The sequence below is a fragment of the Haliaeetus albicilla genome, chromosome 25 (assembly GCF_947461875.1).
Source record: "Haliaeetus albicilla chromosome 25, bHalAlb1.1, whole genome shotgun sequence".
Classification (NCBI taxonomy): domain Eukaryota; kingdom Metazoa; phylum Chordata; class Aves; order Accipitriformes; family Accipitridae; genus Haliaeetus; species Haliaeetus albicilla.
Window position 1 is genome coordinate 8,510,638 of NC_091507.1, and position 16,852 is coordinate 8,527,489.

At 40.8% G+C, this 16,852-nt stretch overlaps 1 protein-coding gene across 1 annotated transcript in view; it reads left to right on the forward strand.

The window, feature by feature from the left end:
- DHRSX (dehydrogenase/reductase X-linked) overlaps positions 1 to 16,852 on the forward strand; it is a 170,050-nt gene that overhangs the window by 46,002 nt on the left and 107,196 nt on the right. Inside the window, exon 3 of the mRNA XM_069770499.1 lies at positions 5,847 to 5,915. Coding sequence (XP_069626600.1) covers positions 5,847 to 5,915 — 69 coding nt within the window. The remainder of the gene's footprint in view (positions 1 to 5,846; positions 5,916 to 16,852) is intronic.

A 16,852-nucleotide genomic window follows, 5' to 3' on the forward strand; every position in this document is an offset into this window, starting at 1 on the left:
TGCTTCTTTTCTCAAAGGAATGCTTACAACAATATTTTTGCCTTTCATGTCAAAAAGGCATGTATTTATTTGTGACTGCTGTATGATGAACTGGATGATGAAAGATGTGTGGTATCTCTAGACATAAGGAAGCTTTGTACCACTTTTGCAATGTTTTTTTATACCAGGTCACATTCTTATATGTAGCTTTACTGAATAACAGATTCATGACTTGGAAGTTTTATGGGTGAGACCCAAGATCTGTATTCCTTTTTCCTAAAGAAGACTTTTTTTTTTTTTAATTGAATATGCTATAGATTTCTTTAAAAAAACATTCATATCATGCTGAGTTCAAATTTCTCATCCTCAGAGATTTGGGGCGCAGTCATTCCTCTCTCTTAGGCATATGCTATTTGTTGTGCAGTGCCATGCACACTCACAAAATCATAATCCTCATAACACCAGCTGATAGGACTTCGGTTTTCTCTTGAGGCTTTGGGTGCCCTTGCAAGCCCTGTCTTCAGGCTGGTGCTCCAATGAAATCGGTTCCCCTTCAATCATAATGAGGATTATGCTACTCCGAGGAGGCACCTTAATTCAAATTTCCAATTGGAATCTTTTATATTCTGTTGCACAAAGACACCTAACCATCACCCTCTGCAACTCCTTAATCAGTTGGTGTACATTTATACAGAATTTATTACCATACCACCAAGCTTCTCCTGGTAATGCACATATGCATTAATGTTTATGGGCCCAATTTCTAAACTTGGGTTACTTGAAGTGATCAGGGGCAAGTGGGAGGGCCAGGGGGCAGGCTGTGAACCCTGGGAAGTTGTTCGTTGTTTCAGGGATTAACGACTGATATGTAATTACGGCTAAGTTAGTCAAGGGATGAGCATTTATCTCAGGTAGACAGGTTCCCCAGGCACTGCTGAATGAGGGGGTCACACTTGCCAGAGGCTGGGGTGCGTGGGGAGGGCTGGGGGGCGATGTGCCGGCACGGCTGTCCTGCCGACGGGCAGCTCACCCCTGCCTCCCCTCCCGGGGTTCGCCGCAGTGGGGTTTATCGCAGGCTGAGGGCTGCCTTGGTGCACAGCGTGGCTCTTGGGCTCCAGGCTGGAGGGGTCGGGTCTTTCCCTGGACCGCCGTGTCCTGGGTGGTTTGCATCTTCTCAGTGTTCATCTCAAAAAGTTTTTATTTGTGTTTCGTTTTTGTGTTATCTTGCTGAAAGTTGGGAATTTCTCCCCCTGCTAACTTTGATAAGTGAGGGCTTTTTGGATATGTGGGTTTATTCTCTCCAGGCAACCTTAAGCTTTACAGGCTGTATCATTGTTCACAGACTATTTTAGATTTCTTTATAATGCCCTGCAGTACATTCCCTTGAAACGACAAGATTGCAAATTCCTATTTTTGCAAAACACCAATTGGAAAAGGTCCTGTGTTTTTATCAGGATCAATTTTGTACATAAATTATGAGCGTGAATAGCAGTTATTCTTTTGGAGAGATTTTCAAATTCAAAGAAATTGAAAATATTGTATAAATAGTACATAGAGATGTATCAGGACCCCTTAACTAGTTATAGTATCAATGTTACCCAGCCGTGGTGGGTTTCTATGGGCTGTGGTTTCACCATCCTTATTCAAGCTGAGCAACCCTCTGTCATAATTCTATTGAAATCCCTGAAATAACTTTCAGAGTTAGGATCTACTTAAGTGATTAAGATGACAGAGCCTAACCTTTAGGGTAAGATCCAAAAGCCTATTGCTGCTGATAAGAATTTCTCTCTGTACTTCTGTGGTGGCTTTAGATCGACGTGCTTTGACTTGCGGCATTTATGTAGATGACTGTTGAAGAGGAGAGTAAATTTTTTTGACTAAAAGTTGTGTTTAAATCTGTTTTCCATCCTTTTTTTCAACATAAGTTCCAGTATTTTACTAAGAATTAGAATTTTTCATGCCATTAAAATGGCATCTTATTTTATACAGGTGCATCCATTCAGACTTGAATTTATTTTTATGTTATTAGTTTTATTTTCAGAATTGATTGTAGTCAGCATTGTTATTGAATCGGTCTCACCTGAATTTTTCACTATTCTGTGGGGACTACGTAGAAGAAAAACATCGGATAGGGCACTGAACAGCTTGCATAAACAGTTCTTGAGACAACTGTATCTATTTTGAGTTCCCAACAGGTACTTTAAATTAGCATGAAAAGCAAGATTATTACGGTTTTGGGTACTTTGATGATCTAAGCTCTCAAGACATTGAATCCCTTTTTCTCAAAGCTTTTCTTCAGATTCCCTCACTGCATAAAAAACGTGGTCTGTCTATCCTTTCTTATCCTTCCCTCCAAACCACTTGAATCCAGAGTAGGCAGATCTTACGCTACAGATGCTGTAGCACTTAAAATGGATAAATTCTGGCATGGATAAATTCTGGCATGTCAAACGTATGAAAATTATGGTGAATCATTGGCAAAAAGTCCAGCCAGAGGATTCTCCTGTGTATCACAAAGTTTTTTAAAGAATCACTACAAATATGCTACCGAGGATCGAAACCAGCTGATGGTGGTAAGAATTTGACCCTCATATAGTAAACTGTCCTCCTCCTTAGTTTAGAGAGCTGTGCTCCTGTTCAGTACACTTGAAGGTTGTGCCTTTTAGTGACCCATCTTCATCAAGAAGATACAAATTATTTTTTATTTTTCCCAACCTAAAGCTGATTGTGTTAGCTTGGTGACTTAAAAAGTACTTTTTGAATTTTGAATAATTAATGTAGCAAGCACTTAAAAGGAAGTTGTTCGTTTTCATGCCTGCCACTCACTTTGCTTAGAGGATCCCAGAAGGATGTACTAGAAGAGAAGCAGTACAACAGTGCAATGTCCCTTTCCTCTCCCACACATCCTCAGCAAGGGGATGCTGATCTCCTTAAGCTAACTCAGAAGCGTAGATTACTCTCCCAGTCCTATGGTATCTTTCTGATATATGTGTCTTTGAATTTTTTGTAAGGATTTTGGTCATTTGTTCAGTGTCTTTATTCTTTCTTACAGGATTTTCTTTGAGAGAAGGATTTTAAAAGCTTGTACTAGAGTAGCAGCTTTCATTGAGGCTATTTCAATTTTGTGATAGTCCAACCTCCAGAACCTGGTTTTCAAACTCTCTGTTGAATCAGTCTGGAACCAGACATCTGAAGTGACTGTTTAGCAAAATAATTATTTTTTTCCCAGTGGTCTAGAGTGAAAAATATGCAAATATGAATAAAATGAGCTCATTTGGAAGGCACTGAGCTTTAATGAATAACCATTTATATAATGGCAAAATAAAGCAAATTAAAATTTGTTGTGAACACAAACTCTTTTAAAAGAACAAATTAAGTGGGCATACTGAGAGTTAAATCAAGACACTGGAGGCTTTAATAAGCCTGTTCTCTGTGTGAGGAGTGCTGAATGAACGAAAGGGGAATCAAATAAGACCTTCACAGAATTGGAACCAAAGTATTTTTGTTTCTAGCCTAACTCTATCCGGTGTAATAACATACTGAGTTTGAAATCTTACTCTAGTACATCACTTGAGGTGAAACAGTGAGGAAAACTGATCTCTTGCCCATAACCCCTGTGCACAGATTTCCCCAGAAATGGCAGTTTCTCTGGAGGGTTTCTTTGCTGATGCTGCAGCTGTATCTGGAAATTAGCATCAAGCTGAATGTTTCTGTTCTGTACAAGGCTGGATGGTTTTAAAGGGGAAAAAAAAAACAACAGCAAGAAGAAAATACTGCAAATATCTGCTTTGTTTTTTTTGGTTTGGTGTTGTTTTTTTTTTTCTTTTCTTTCTTTCTTAGTCAGTCTGAGCAATATAATTCCATAGTTAATGGAATTTATAGAGAACAGTTTTAGACCGGTATGACTCTACGTTTTATGTGAGAATTATTTTCTCTCCAGTATCTGGAATGCTAAATGTCTTTATTTTGGCTACATTTATGTAAAAATTGAGCCTTCTTGCGTATCATGAAAACAAAGATTTGCTGCAAATCATTGGTTTTTACTGCAGAAGCGCAGCAAAAACTCCATCCTCAAAAGAATGCATTAGCCTACCTCCTCAAAGTGGTCAGGTTGTCCCCAAAATCTCCATTCAGAGCTCTGAGCCTCCAGCTGGTGCACCGGATGGATGACACATGATCTATCTCAGAGGGTTTACTCCCACTTTTTGAACACATTCTGTGTGAGATCAAATGAATCCAGTTTAATAGCACTATAAAGCATGTTCTAACACCTTAAAGTAAATACGAGCATGTACGAACTAACGTGAGCAGGAGGTTGAACCAGATGACCTCCTGAGGTCCCTTCCAACTTCAACTTATTCCGTGACGCTGTGATTCTTTCCTTGTCTTTGGTAGAGCTGATTCACTGTTACTAAAAAAAAAGTGAGGAAAAAAGTAGAAAGCCTTAAGTTTCTGCTGCATAACTAACAAGCGAATGAGAGGACAGGACACTCGTAGAGCGGTGCAAGATAAAGCCTGTATAGAAACCACAGCAGAGGTTTATATAATCTTGGGAAGAAGGCAACTTCATGGAATTCATAAGAGATATCAGTATTTATATCCAATTTAGATAATAAACAGTAGGTATTTTGATGTGTCATGCTATGGAAAATGTTTGTGGATGGATAAATGGAATGTTAATTTAAAAAAATTAACTTGTACTACTGTCCTGGTTTCAGCTGGGATAGAGTTAATTGTCTTCCTAGTAGCTGGTATAGTGCTATGTTTTGGGTTCAGTATGTGAAGAATGTTGATAACACACTGATGTTTTCAGTTGTTGCTAAGTAGTGTTTAGACTAAGTCAAGGATTTTTCAGCTTCTCCTGCCCAGCCAGCAAGAAGGCTGGAGGGGCACAAGAAGTTGGGAGGGGACACAGCCAGGGCAGCTGACCCAAACTGGCCAAAGGGGTTTTCCATACTGTGTGACATCCTGTCTAGTGTATAAACTGGGGGGAGTAGGGGTGGGGGGAATCGCCACTCGGGGACTAACAGGGTGTCAGTCGGCGAGTGGTGAGCAAGTGCATTGTGCATCAGTTGCGTATTCCAATCCTTTTATTACTACTATTGTCATTTTATTAGTGTTATCATTATCATTATTAGTTTCTTCTTTTCTGCTCCATTAAACTGTTCTTATCTCAACACACAAGTTTTACTTTTTTTTTCCGATTTCCTCCACCATCCCACTGGGTGGGGGGAAGTGAGTGAGTGGCTGCGTGGTGCTTAGTTGCTGGCTGGGGCTAAACCACAACATTATTTTGTTATTGCTTGTGTTTTTTCCTTTGATATAAGTAGTTACAAAAAAATTGCCAAACAAATGTGAGACAATTATTAACTGCCCACCTAAGCTGAATGGCACAAAAGGCATTTATTTGATGCTTAATCACATTTTACGTTAGCGCTAGTAAAACTTTTCCTGAGCATTTGGGCCAGGGTAGTGGGGCCTTTCCAACTGTGGAAGTCTTAATTTTGGAAAAAGAGTGAGGGGAGGTCAGCTCTAACCTATAGTGAAGCTTTTGTAGAATCTGGATGTGATATAATTCACTTAGCTCACAGATTCACATCTCAATTCTGCTGGTCCAGCCAGCACATGGTCCTGTCTTGTATGAGTAAATGAATGATAGATAAACAGGCAGAGCTCGTGTGAACAGCAGTGCATTTGTACAGCCTTCTCTGAAAACCTCTTCTGCCTGACGGTAACGAATCTCACCTTTTCACCTAAAAACTTCATACTGGTTTTACACTGTGGTTAGCACTTCATAGTGGCATGCCTATATTCATTGTCCTTAAGTTGATTGCATTGCTAATTTTCCATTTTCTGTATTGTAACAGCTGGAAACAGTGAAAGTGAGGGCCAAGAAGCTGTGAGGAAAATACAAGAAGAAACTTTGACTGGAAAAGGTACCATACTATATCCTTTTCTTTAAGGAACTCTTTATTCCTCTCTTTTTGCTGGCATCTTCTTTTATATGAGGTGCCCTTGTGTATTGCTAAACTTTTTTTAGTTTGGGGAAACTAATGCTTAAAGTAAATCTGACACAGATAAAATGAGTAGGATATTTTTTTAAAAATGTTTTCAGTTTTGTTTGACTTCTTTACTGTATGTCATTGCAAAAGGGCTGCCTGCAAGTTACGGTCTGCCTGCGTGTGTGTATGGGCACAATTAATAGCTGGGCAGAAAATCAGAATACTAGTAATTTCTGCTAAAGGAGGATGACAGCAGGTAAGAGTGGGTGTGCTCGTTTTCATTTCTGGATTTGCCTCCCATCGTGTGTATAATCCCATAAAAAAAGTGGGAGTTTTGGCGGGTAAGAGGTTTCTAAAAGAACAAGGCTGCTCAACTGGGTTATTTGACACATGTTGAGAGTTTATAATCCTTCACAAAATAAAAGCATTTTCTTAAAAATAGATGGACCTTTCATATCAAGCCAAAATTCCTATGTTTTTGCAGTTCTGTTTTTTTCTTTTAATCTGATGAGCGAGCCTGTTGGGGGAGGCATAAGGAGAGCATAGCTTGATAACTATGAGAAAAGGCACATTGCGCACTATCTGCTGTGTGACTATAATTTGCAATTTATGATGGAGGTTAGTGCATCTAATATTTCCATCTCTTGGATTCACTGGGTGTAGTTCCTAGTAGTGTATGATGATTCACTGCTGCCACTTTGATGTATCATCTCTTGGCAAAATAATAGGGCAGTGCTGCTACTCCACCCTATTTAGGATCTTCATGGCTTCTTCTAAGATCTGATTCTGTTTTTGTGCCTCTAATAATTACTGTTATGATGATCAAAATACATTAATTATTGTGTTAAAAAAACCTTTCATTAAGATTTATCTTTTGACTTAAATAAATGTGCACCCATCATAGCCTCAGGATACATGTATGCTAGTTAAAGGCATCATAAATTAAGGCATAGTCAGAAGGATCATGAAAGGAAAAAGGTAATTATTACATTGTTTAAATCTTTTGCTGGAAGTTTCTGTACGGAGACCAAAACCATTTGGAATTAATTACATCATGTGACCTGCGTGAAGCTGAACAAACCAGGGTCTGTCTTATTTTCTCACATCTGTGTGATCACAGGCTTTTCTAGCACCCCAGTCTTTCTTGAGTTTTCTGAATGAAGTAAGCTCTAACCTTCAGTTATAAACTTTGTCAACATACAGCTGGCAGTCTGAGGAAGCTAAAAGTGTATCTAAAGTTGACTGAAGTTGTTCCTCATCATAATTACAATGACTGAGGCTTTAGTAATCTCAGGTCCTGGTAGATTTGTCCTAAAAACAAACTGGAAGATTATTGCCTTTTCAGAATTCTCACTGATTGAGGGGTATTTGTATTTACATGTGCACTATCCTGTACAAAGGACTTGTGTGAGTCTGAGCAGCAGGCCTGTGTTACTGCTTATCGATGAATTTGCACTTTGCTTTGTAATGGGATGTGTGTGTGCAGATACTGTGACCAAGACAAGGCTGTGTGAACATATCACCTTTTCAAAAGCTACCGTTCAATATCTGTTTAGTCACTGCATAAAAACATTATCATTTACCTTGACCTTTTTTCCTCTGTTTTATTTGAGCATTTTTTGTGGCCCATATGAAAAAACTGCTTACAGAAACTGTTCCCATCTGGAATATTGGACTCTTTCAAGAGAACTATTCAAACCAGTATTGCTGGGCAGCCAGTGTGATCAAGGATTGGGACAATATAGCTGTCCTTCTTTTACTATGGACAAACTATGTGAGCAGGTGCCATCAGTTTCCTATCCAGATCTCAGATCTCGACTAACAAAGAAACTCTCCTTGCTTGTTAGCAGGTTAGACAGAAAAAGGGAACAAGAGACCTTGTCATCTCCTTGTTTCCTGGCTGAGCCATACATAGCACAAACATCCCCAGAGACAGCTCTGGGAAAAGGCCAGGCTTGTTGAATGCATGTAATTGCAGTGTTTTTAAGACAATATCATCCTTCTATGTCTTGGCCCACTGTCTGTCTGGGGCTCTGTCTGCTATCTAAGGGTAAGTAGTTTTACTTGACATAATCTATACTTAGTTCAGGGACAAGTGAGACTCAAATCATGTAGAGAGGAGGATAAAGGATAATAATAATAAAAAGGCTATGCACACAGATGATGCTTTTTTGCAGCAGCATAGCAAGACATGAAGAAAGGATTGACAAAATTTCTGAATACAGGGAGGCAGGAAGCCTGGTTTCCCATGCTGGAGGCATTCAAACCAGAGCAAATGCCAAAAGATGGGAGAGTATTGGAGAGGAAAGCAGTTCCCCTCCAAGGCAGCAATGCTAAAGGACACAGAAAATCTAAGCAATGTATCACATCACCTCTTCCTACCACCCATCCTCTCCCATGGTTCTACACCAGAAACCTCCTTGGTTCCACTCACTGCTGATTCCAGAGTGTTTAGGTGTCCTCCTCGGTTTTCGGTCTCTGTGCTGAGTTACCAGCTGCTAAGTGTAAAGAGCGAGGAAGGACATGGGCAGCTGACTGGAAGAGAATAAGGTGCAGGTCCTTGGGGCATGATAGACCCAATTCACTTGACCATCAGAACCTCCTCCATGATAAAGCAATCAAAGCCCTCAGTTATCCAGAACAGACCAGAAGAAGTGCTGCATTGTCATTAAAATTATCACATAGGCACTATTTCCAAAAGACCAAGGGCAACAGATTGCTATGCTCTGAATCACAAAGCTGGGAGAAGCCAGAACGATGTGGGCATTTATCTTGCTTCCATTTGTTAAATTGGGAACTTGTGTTGTTAATAGTAGCAATTATACGGCTGGGAAAATTGTTGATGGCTAGGGATTGCCACAGAGATATTCTAATTGTTAAGTCTCTGTAATTTACGCATAGGGTGTGTCCGTGTTAGTGTGTTCATTGGTTAGATCAGGAGAGCGCTTTTCAGGCAACGCTCAACTGTTGCCCGCTTGCTGAGCACGGGTTCTCATCAGGAAGGGCACCGCAGGTCCCGACCTGGATTCTCTTTGGACAGAACTAGCCTGGGAGGTGAGCTGCAGCAGTAAGAGAGTATTAGTACACATGAGCAAACTTAGAGCTTATCTGAACTGAGTCCCAGCAACCTGTAGAAGTACCTATGTAAGGTCCCCAGCAAAAAATGAGCTCTAAAGATTGACTTCTGTTGATCCAAACCACTTGTTAATGTAGCCATAACCATAGTTAGCAGTCCTGAACAGACTACATTGAGTTATGGAATGGGGAAGTTTCTGTGATTAACTCGACTCTCAATGATACTAGAAAAAAATCTTTCCGTGTACATAATAGAGTGTATCTCTTGACTCAGTTACCCTCAGTTTACATCTCTGCAAATGAAAGCTGGTTTTAGCCTAATGATTACAAACATACAAATGTTGGAAACTAATATATAAACATGAATGAAAGCTTCATTCATTCCAGCATAGGTTCATGAATGCCAATGGAATCAGCAATTAGCAAAAGTTTATGCATAAATATCACTTAGCACAGTACCAAGGAAAGGCTCTCACAACTGCAGCGTAGGAGCTGGAGTTGCAACTAGACTCAAAGGAGAAAAAAATTAAAAGTTAGTGAGAAAACAGGGTGTAAAAGTCATATTAAGCACAGACCTCTTCAAAAGGAGAAGCCTGTGTTTAATCTCACCCAACATTTTTGTGGCAATTCAAATAAAACCACAATTATAAAACTACACACTAAATCCACAGCATTCATGAGACTTCCATTTGAAGCCAGGTGAGAAAGGAAAAAGAGACTTTCTCCCTCGGAGTCAGAGGAATGTAGAGGTTAGCACGGTGGCAACCAAATCGTGTCATTTACAGTCTGACCCACATCAAGACAGCGTGGGCCAAGCAGTAGGAGGAGTGATATCACCTTAAAAACACTGCAGTTCATGTGCATTCAACAAGCCTGGCTTTTTCCCAGAGCTTTCTCTTGGGATGTTTGTGCTACATATGGCTCAGCCAGGGAATAAGGAGATGACAAGGTCACTTGCTCCCTTTTGAGTATAACCTGCTAACAAGCAAGGAGATTTTCCTTGTTATTAGAGATCTGAGATCGAAGAGTTTACCCAAAAGAAGAAGGGGTAATCTAGCCAATAGGTACCAAGCATAACTGCAGAATGACTTAGGGGTGGTTATTCCACTGACGCTTGCTCTATGTCAGGCACCAATTTTAACAAAACAGTCCACCTTTTTCTGCTCTCTACCAGACTCTTTGTTGTTGCCTTTCCCTGCAGTGTAGAGGAAGTCAGCTGCTGAGAGTTCCCAAATTCCCAAACTTTTAGATTTGTTTTTGCCCAAGTGTCAAGGGTGGTATTCCCAGCAGGTGGGCCAGAGCTGTGTAAGCCAGTTCAGCAAAGACCAGTGCCTTGTTAAAATGTGCAAAAATGCCACCCAGGACTTCTTCTTTGACATGGTATGTCAAAGATGTTGTTACAGAAGTGATCATCCAACCGGTGAAAAATAGTAAAAAATATTTGTGGTTGAGACATATTTTCTGTAAGTGTGTATAAGCATGTGTGAGTTTATGCTTGCTTGTGTCAGATTTGCTTTTCATGGCATAGTTTTGAGCTGTAAAAGTGTAACATCCTGAGCTTGTGGCGAGACCTGATGTGGCTACTTTGTCCCTTCTACCACATCCTGCCATTGGCATATCCTTTCTCTACCACTGCTGCTGCTGAAAGACCTGTAGGATTGGTTTAAAGAGTTTTCTAGCAATAACAGTGCAGTTTCCTTCTACAAGGTTTCTTTTTTTCATGCTGGCACATTATGTCCAGTACTTAGCTTTGGCAGGTCAAGGACTGCCCTCAGTTAGAGTTGTACAACTGAACGCCAGGCTCATGAAGACATCTTGAAAGACAGGGTGGTGACAGGAGTGAGAAGCAAAGAAGTCTCGATCTGACGGCATGCCACTTTGCAGGATCCTGCGTGGAACTGCGGAGCTCTTCTGCTTTGTCACTTGGTGACAGGTATAAGAACCTTGCCTAAACATTAAGATTTCTTTTCTTTCTGTAGCCTCATCTAAGGTTATATCAAGTATATTCAAGCCATATGAAAATATCTGAATCTGGATAAATATTGGATGTGTTAAACTTAATCTGAGTCTGTAAGGACTGGATACTCCATGTGCTCAAGGGACGAGCACAGGGTCTTATGTAAAAGACCCCTTTCTAGAGTCCAAGAAAATAAGGCAAGGGCTAATACAGATTCTTTGTGCTCAGCACTTATGTCCCTTACGCAGTAAAGTTGGTGACTTTTTGCTCTGTATTAAGCAGGGAAGATTTTAAGCCACAGAAAGGTATCTCCAGAGCCCTCTGATAAAATCATTTATGTGAATAGTTTGCAAATCAATTGTCCTGCTTTTCTGTTTGGTTTACATAATACTTTGATGCAAAAACAGGGTTAAATTCATTAAGCCTGCTTGCTCATGTCTTTTTTGTTCTCCTTTTGACTTTCAGTGCAACATGTTACAAGATTTTTCCCTTCAGTGCTTACAGACATTTAAAACAATAGAGAATCCCCTATTTTTTGTGTTTTTTTAAGACACTTTAGAAATTGAGTTGTCATGTTAACAGGCTGGCAATTCAGACATTAAGAGCAACACGAATATGGTTCACAGAGCTAAAGATGAGCTGCAGATCTGGATAGTGAGATGGAGATAAAGTCTTTCAAATAGAAAATATATTCATGTTGCAGGCACAAGCTCTGCCTGTTAGTTTCCTAAATTCCCATTTCCATTGGAAATGTGAAACATATTTCATTAACAGGCTCTGCCACTAGGAAACATGATTTTCTCTTATTTAAATTATTTCTAATTGAAACTTAGAGACAAAGAAGTGCACAGGTGTAGCTGTAGGCAGAATAACAAAGTCCTTTCAGATGTCTTGAAATGATTTTCTGACTGTAAATCACCGAAGCTTTGTGTGACTAATGGGACCGGAGCTCTGAGGTTAGGATTTTGCTGATTGTGCTGCCCTACTGAAGGCAATCCGGAGAAGGGGAATTTCAAAATGAAATTGCCTCTGCAAGGCCTGCAAAATCTCCCATTTCACCCTTTTACAGGATTGTGATCCTCTTTTATGTACCTGTAGAGCCTTGATGTCAAGCAGTGGCCAGATAGAGGTGCTCCTGGGTTTGACACCTCCCGTAGTATGCCATTATTTTTTCCAGCTTGAGCAGTAGTTGCAGGCGGGTTGCGTGAGGCATTTCCAGACCTTGTCTGTTCTCAAGAAAATTGCCAGTGAATACTGAAAGACAAAGCCAAGGAAAAGGCAATTTGTTTTCTCTCTGGAATGCTTTCATATTTCTCTTCCAAGTTCTACTTTGTATAGTCCTAGCTTCTGTGGGTTGCATGTAGGGCTTTAGAACTTAATTTGCTTACAACAAGTAGAATATTTTCTGTGCAAATGCCATCGGCTTCTGCGCGAGGGATCCAGCTGCCAAGAGCACGGAGAACTTGTGGCCTGAATTAAAAATGGGAAAAGCAGTGCCTATGTTTGAAGCACTTACAGGCTGTGCGTGTAACCTTCCAGGTGTGAGCTGCACGTGAACCAACAGACCGTGGTCTAGCTGAGCGCGTGGGCAGTGCTGGTTTTCCCTTGTCAGCTCCATCCTTGCAGCAGGATCGCGAAGCTCCAGAGAGAGCACAGCCAGAGGGGAGCCTCTGCACCTCTGCAGGGCCAACACTAGTGTGCCCATGCTTAACTTGAGTTTCGAGGGCCGTTTTTCAATGGCAAAGAATCTAAGCTCTGAATAGGTGTCCCAGTTCTTAAATGAGTTATGAGCCAGGCACTTCCCAGTGGTGCCCAGTGACAGGACCAGTGGCAACTGGGCACAAACTGAAATGCAAGAAATCCCATTAAAAAAAAGGAAAACTCCTTTTCTTTTTAGCATAAGGGCTGCTGGATATTGGCACAGGTTGTCCAGAGAGTTTGTAGAGTCTCCATCTTGGGAGATATTCAAAAGCCATCTAGACCGGGTCCTGGGCAGCTGGCTCCAGGTGGCCCAGCTTGAGCAGGGTCTGGGACTGGATAATCTCCAGAGCTGCTTTCCAGCCTCAGCCCCCCTGTAACTCTATGAATCTATGAAATTTTAGCAGCCAAAACCATAGGAAACCGTGTCTGCTTCATTTGTCCAGCCCTGACTACAAATACTGTAACATGCACAGGTTCCTGGACTGCAGGGTCTTCAAGAGCAGTGTTCATACAGTGCCCATAATAAGACTCTTGGGCACAGATGGTGGTAAGAACAGCAATAATTTGACCATAATGCAGTCTTAGGAAATGAGTATTTGAGAAGAACTTTGGAGCAGTGTTAAAAAAAAATATCTGTGCAGGTAAAAAACTTGTTCTGTGGAAACAGAGGGAAGGAGTGCAGGAACAGTGATGCTGAGAGCAATAATCTGTGTGAAAAGGCCAGGAAATATTGCCTATGCCTGTGGAGCAGCTTGCCTTTATTGTTATTTTTTTCTGTGCAGGGCATAGGCTAATGTAGTTTATTTTAAGACCTAAATTTTAAAATCTAAGTTTCAAATAAAATTTGTTCAAGTTTACATGATGGATGACATCTCTGCCACATTTTCACAACCTGAATGGAAATTAGCATGCTCATGTGCACTTTGAAACCCCCTTCTCAGCCTATTTAAAGGCTTGCATGAAACATGTAATGCCAGAGCATTTTTTACCATCTTTTCTGGTACTTGGTGCTAGAAAATCTTGCTTGTAAGAAGAAAAAGAAATACTCCTAAGGATACTGATAAAATCTTGAATTAAGCAAAACATCTAACATGAGAATCACTAGATGTCTAATAATCATGTCTGGATTTGGATTTCTCCTCTTATATCGAGGCAATGTTTCTGGACAAGGTGATGTGAACTGTTACCAGCACCTGATTAGTTTCCCCAAGATAATGGTCAGCTGTGGTTTAGTCCTTATTTAGTCTTAAAATTATGTCTGCCACTGTCTTCTCTTACCAAGATTACTGTTGACTTCAGGCTGCTTGGAAGCAGTAGCTCTTCACAACTGATGTGACTTGAGGAGACAAAATAAATCAAATCATCTTTCCAACATTTAGTTTGACCTAGTTGAAAAATAATCCTTGCCAGTGTTTTACCTCCCTAGCATGGAAAATGTGTGGGCCTGTGGTGGGAGAGAGATCTCCATGGCTCTGGGCACGATTTGCTTTTGTTCTGTGTTTCCCCTCATTTTACTCCAATCTCATTTATGCTCACACACTTGCACATTTTTTGAATAATTTACAGCTACTAAACTTCCTGGAACATGGATCTCATTTAAATGGTACGGTGTCTGTACTTCTTTCTCTTTAGGAATTTGATGGCATATCAGGGGAAAAAAAAAGGAGATGTGTGTATTGGAGGGGAGGAAAGGAAAAAATAGTATAAGGAAAAAAGCAATTTCTCCTGTTCAAAACTTTGTCATGGCAGTTGGGGGCTTCTGAACTGAAGGTTTGTGAAAAGTTAATATTCCAACCTAAAATTTTGCAGGCTTTCATCTATCTTGTTTTTAACACTTGGAAGTCAGTCCATGCAAAAATCTCATGGCCCTAATTGGAACAATTTTTCATGAAGACAGAATATTTCCTAGGGATGTGTCTGTTCTGATGGGAGTGTTCATTGGCAAAAGAGAGAAAGAAACATTTTTGCATTCATGTCTGCAAAATAAAGCAGGAAAAGTGCCCCTGCCTGTAGAAGGGATTAACTCAAAATGTGGTAGTTTGTGTTCAGGTCAATCCAGATCAAAGGCTTCTCATCCCAAGTCATTCAGGGTTTCTTATGTTCCAGACTACTGTACTATCAAAGACAATCTTTGTTTTGGAATCTAGACCTTAAAATCTTCTTGAATTAATAAGCTGCTGCTTATCAGTGCTTTGTGTTGATTTGCAAATGCATGCTGTAAAGGAATTTCTTTTTTCTTTAAAGACAATTTTGCAAAGATTTTGTTTAAAACAAGATTTTGTTTTAAAATTGCCACAAAATGGAAATGTCCTGTAGAAAACACTTCTTTCATGTGAGTCTGATCCTACTTTCCATCAATCTGGTATTTTTTTCTTGCTTTGAAATGATGCACAATTAATTGTTCAGTCTCAGGCTAAGTGACGTCTTCAAATGGGATTTCCTTCAAGACTTTGTTTCTGAATGCAGAAAGCAAAGCACATCTCCAGTGCCATGAAAGCCTTATGTTTTGAAACTGTAGGCCATAGATAATAGAGAGAGATGTCAAAAAATGTGCTTATATGGTGTAGAACTGGTGCGTGTCTTACAAGGCTGATGTAGTGAGCAGTTCTCTTGAGAATCTTACTCAGGCTCTTCCTCCAGTTAAGATGATCTCAAATGGCTGGCTGAAGACTGCTGTCTTAGAAGATACATGAAATGATTTTTTAGTCTGGAATCATAATCCTGTAGTTACCTTGACAACTACTGGTGATATATAACTGCATTGTGGTTTGCCTCTCCAGATGCCCTTTTAGCCAGTCCTACAAACAGGGTATAGATTTTTCTTTTTTTTTTTTTTATTTGCTTGAATTGTAGCTCTGGAAACATGCTATTCAGAAAGCAGCATCCTTTTCTGTGTGTCCTCGCAGCAGGATAAAACAGTGTATTTGCCTTTACTTGCGAAAGAGAACAATTTGTGGCAGTGTTCACATATTATCCAATTAACTGCCAAACAGTGACTTTTTGTATAAATCTGAAATTCAAATTGGTGCGTTCGTGTTAACCAACCTTGGTATATGTAGAGATTAAGTCTGAATAAATCTTGAGTTTCAAGTAATGAAAATGACATCACCGAGGGTATAATTCTGCCTGTCCCCTCCTCAAGTGGCATGGGCGAGCAGAGCATACAGTGTACGCTGCACAGTGCTGGAGGGTGGGCATCAGAGAGTAGCATTTGCTGCGTGGGGCAGAGAAGAGCTGTGTGGAATTTTTCTTCATCTCGATGCAGTCAAGAGTAGAGAATTTAGGCCCATGTTTGCATTTATGGGTGGAAATTTGCGCCCCAAGGTGCGTTAGGGACCCGGTAACTCTGCTGGCTCCCACTTGCTATTCTGGCAGCATATGCGTATGGAGCCGGGCAGGACAACGTAGCTGCAGCAGCTTTAGGGAGCCGGCTGAAGCTGAGCTGAGGGGTCTTTTGTCCCCCCAAGCTCTCAGCTCTGCTTCCTGCCTCCTCGCAGACGGGCTGTCCAGGCGGCAGCCTGGGGCAGAGCCCGGGGTCTCAGCCTTGTGCCGTGCGTACACAGCCTTAGTAGGTGTCTGCGGTAGAGATCTTACCTAGTCGTTTGTCTGTTCAGATGAAGAAGAACTCATCAGGTGATGTAAATTGCTGGCGCCAAAGTTAACTTCACGAGGATAGTCCAGAAATACCATTCTTAGGCTGTGTGAAAATCTAGCACCTATATCCTTAGTCTCTTAAATGTAATTTTACCTTCTTTTCTGAGATAATATCTTGAAATAAAACTATGCTTTTGTGCTTCTGAAGTATTTGCATGGGGGTTATTTTCAGAAGCTGTATGCAATAAGGCTAATCCTGCCCTTCAGCTAGAAGAGTGCTATCACCAGCCCCAAGTTTAGGGATTTGTAAGGCAACAGAATGAGGCCAGGATGGGGAATTTAATTAATTTCCTTCAGCCCACAGTAAGAAGCACATGCCATGGGGAGTTTGGGTCCAGTACAGCATGGTGGTGCACGGGGGACAGTTGTGTAAGGAGTGTGCTGGAGCTGAAAGGAAAGAGAGCGGTTGTGGGTCTGTCCCTGCCTGCTATCTGTCCCATGCAGCCTAGCAGAGGATGGACCTGAGAAGTGCTCACCCTGCTGC